Source organism: Protomyctophum bolini (assembly GCF_963924005.1).
Source record: "Protomyctophum bolini genome assembly, chromosome: 9".
Lineage (NCBI taxonomy): Eukaryota > Metazoa > Chordata > Actinopteri > Myctophiformes > Myctophidae > Protomyctophum > Protomyctophum bolini.
In genome coordinates this window covers 6,615,432-6,617,958 of record NC_137870.1, presented here as the reverse complement: position 1 = coordinate 6,617,958, position 2,527 = coordinate 6,615,432, and the positions used below count along the sequence as shown (strand labels likewise).

Below are 2,527 nucleotides of genomic sequence, written 5' to 3'. Positions count from 1 at the left end.
TTTTCAACATTTTTGAGGATTTAAAAAAATGACGAAATTACAAAAACGATGGGTTATAGCCCATGTTTTTTGAAATTTTGAAAAAAAAAGTTAGCCTCGTTTCTCATCATTTTGGACCGTGGGCTATATCCCATATCGTACAGCATACTATAGCGCGCAGTTTTTCATTATTTTTGAAGATTTGAAAAAAATGACGAAATGACAAAAACGATGGGTTATAGACCATGTTTTTTTTTATTTTGGAAAAAAAAGTTAGCCTCGTTTCTCATCATTTTGGACCGTGGGCTATAGCCCATATCGTACGGCATACTATAGCGCGCCGTTTTTCATCATTTTTGAAGATTTGAAAAAAATGACGAAATGACAAAAACGATGGGTTATAGCCCATGTTTTTTTTTATTTTGAAAAAAAAAGTTATCCTCGTTTCTCATCATTTTGGACCATGGGCTATAGCCCATATCGTACGGCATACTATAGCGCGCCGTTTTTCATCATTTTTGAAGATTTGAAAAAAATGACGAAATGACAAAAACATGGGCTATAACCCATGTTTTTTTTTCATTTTTTCAAATCCTCAAAAATGATGAAAAACGGCGTGCTATAGACATTATGCTGTACGATATGGGCTATAGCCCATGGTCCAAAATGATGAGAAACGAGGGAGGAGTGATGTATTTGACTATTCTAGAAGATATTACAATAGCTTGAGCTAATCGACCCAATTGAGGACCCCCTCTAAAATGAGATGAGGCAACTCAAGAGGATTATCCTTTCAATATATTTTTTTCTATATATTTTGTTGTACAGGTGAGCCCCTATCTGGACCGTGGCAACAATGAACAACTCCACGAACAACTCCGTGTGTGTCCAAATCGAAGCCAGCGCCATCAGTGACTTCCTGATGTCAGTGTATATCCTGGCTTTTATCTTCGGCTTGATCTTCCACGTGCTGACTCTGGGCCCCATCTTCCAGCAAGTGAGGAACCAGAATGTCCTGGGCATCTTCCTCCTCAGCCTGTCCGTCTCCGACCTGCTCTTCATCTTCACGCTGCCCCTGTGGATCAACTACTACCGCAACGACCACCACTGGAGGCTGGGCCCGGTGTCCTGCAGCATCGCCGGCTTCTTCTACTACTCCAACATGTACATCAGCATCCTGCTGCTCTGCTGCATCTCCGTGGACCGCTGCCTGGTGGTCACCTTCCCGCTCCGCTCCAAGACCCACCGCACGGGGCGCTACGCCTGGGCCCAGTCGGCCGCCGTGTACGTGGTGGTGGTGGCGGTGCACGTGCTCATCCTCTACTACGACAACCTGAAGGACGCCCACGACGAGGTGAACGACAACGACCGCTGCTACGAGACCTACCCCATACAGACCAACATGGCCCTGTTCAACCTGCTGCGCGTGGGCCTGGCCTTCGTCCTGCCCCTGCTGGTCCTGGCCGTGAGCTACTGGCGCGTGCTGGCCACCGTGGGCCAGAGCCCCGGCCTGAGCGCCCCGGCCAAGAGGAAGGTCCGCCTGCTCTCCTACGGCGTGATCGGCATCTTCTCCGTCTGCTACGCGCCGTACCACGTCCTGCTGCTGGCGCGCTCGCTCGTCTTCTACCACAGCCACAGCGTGGAGGCGGGCGGGAGGTACTGCCAGTTCGAGGACAGGATGCACTTCTACTTCTCGTGCACGCTGGCGCTGTCCAGTCTGAACTGCGTGGTGGACCCCGTGCTGTACGTGTTGGTCAGCAACGGTGTGCGGGCGGAGGTCAGGCAGTTCTGGAGTGGCAACAAGAGGACACACTCGCAACAGGCCTGTCCGTTAACGGCATACAACACTACTCGAAGGTCCACTGATAACTTAATATGAAGGTGTGTGTGTGTGTGTGTGTGTGTGTGTGTGTGTGTGTATGTACGTGCACTCGTGCATGGCTGCTTATAATTGTAGATAATGAGTCCCTGAAGGCTCTGTGTGTGTCGTGAGGGTCTTATTTAATTACATGCCCGTCGTCAGCCCTTTTATTCATGCACAATCAAACGGGCTGATCAACTGAGGAAGGAGACCTCTACCTTTTTTTAATCTGTGTTTTTTTAATATCCTGCACTGTGGTTTGAACATGCATCGAGCAGTCCGTGCTCTTTCATTGCGCCGTCGTCCTATAAGCTATTCTTCCATTCTTCTGGTTCTGTCTCACCCTGCTGGCTGGTTGGGGCTGGAGCCCCCTGCATGGTTTTTTGCATTGTGCAATTTCCGCAATTCCGCAATTTGACAAAAACGATGGGTTATAGCCCATGTTTTTTGAAATTTTGAAAAAAAAAGTTATCCTCGTTTCTCATCATTTTGGACCTTGCGCTATAGCCCATATCGTACGGCATACTATAGCGCGCCGTTTTTCATCATTTTTGAAGATTTGAAAAAAATGACGAAATGACAAAAACGATGGGTTATAGCCCATGTTTTTTGAAATTTTGGAAAAAAAAGTTAGCCTCGTTTCTCATCATTTTGGACCGTGGGCTATAGCCCATATCGTACGGCATA

The 2,527-nt window shown here is 47.6% G+C and overlaps 1 protein-coding gene across 1 annotated transcript; it reads left to right on the top strand.

Moving 5' to 3' along the window:
- Nucleotides 1–826: 826 nt before the first annotated feature.
- On the top strand, nt 827–2,238 carry gpr184 (G protein-coupled receptor 184). The gene has a single exon (XM_080772017.1). It carries the CDS (start codon nt 836–838, stop codon nt 1,856–1,858), a length of 1,023 nt encoding a protein of 340 aa, XP_080628143.1. The 5' UTR covers nt 827–835; the 3' UTR covers nt 1,859–2,238.
- The last annotated feature ends 289 nt before the right edge of the window (nt 2,239–2,527 follow it).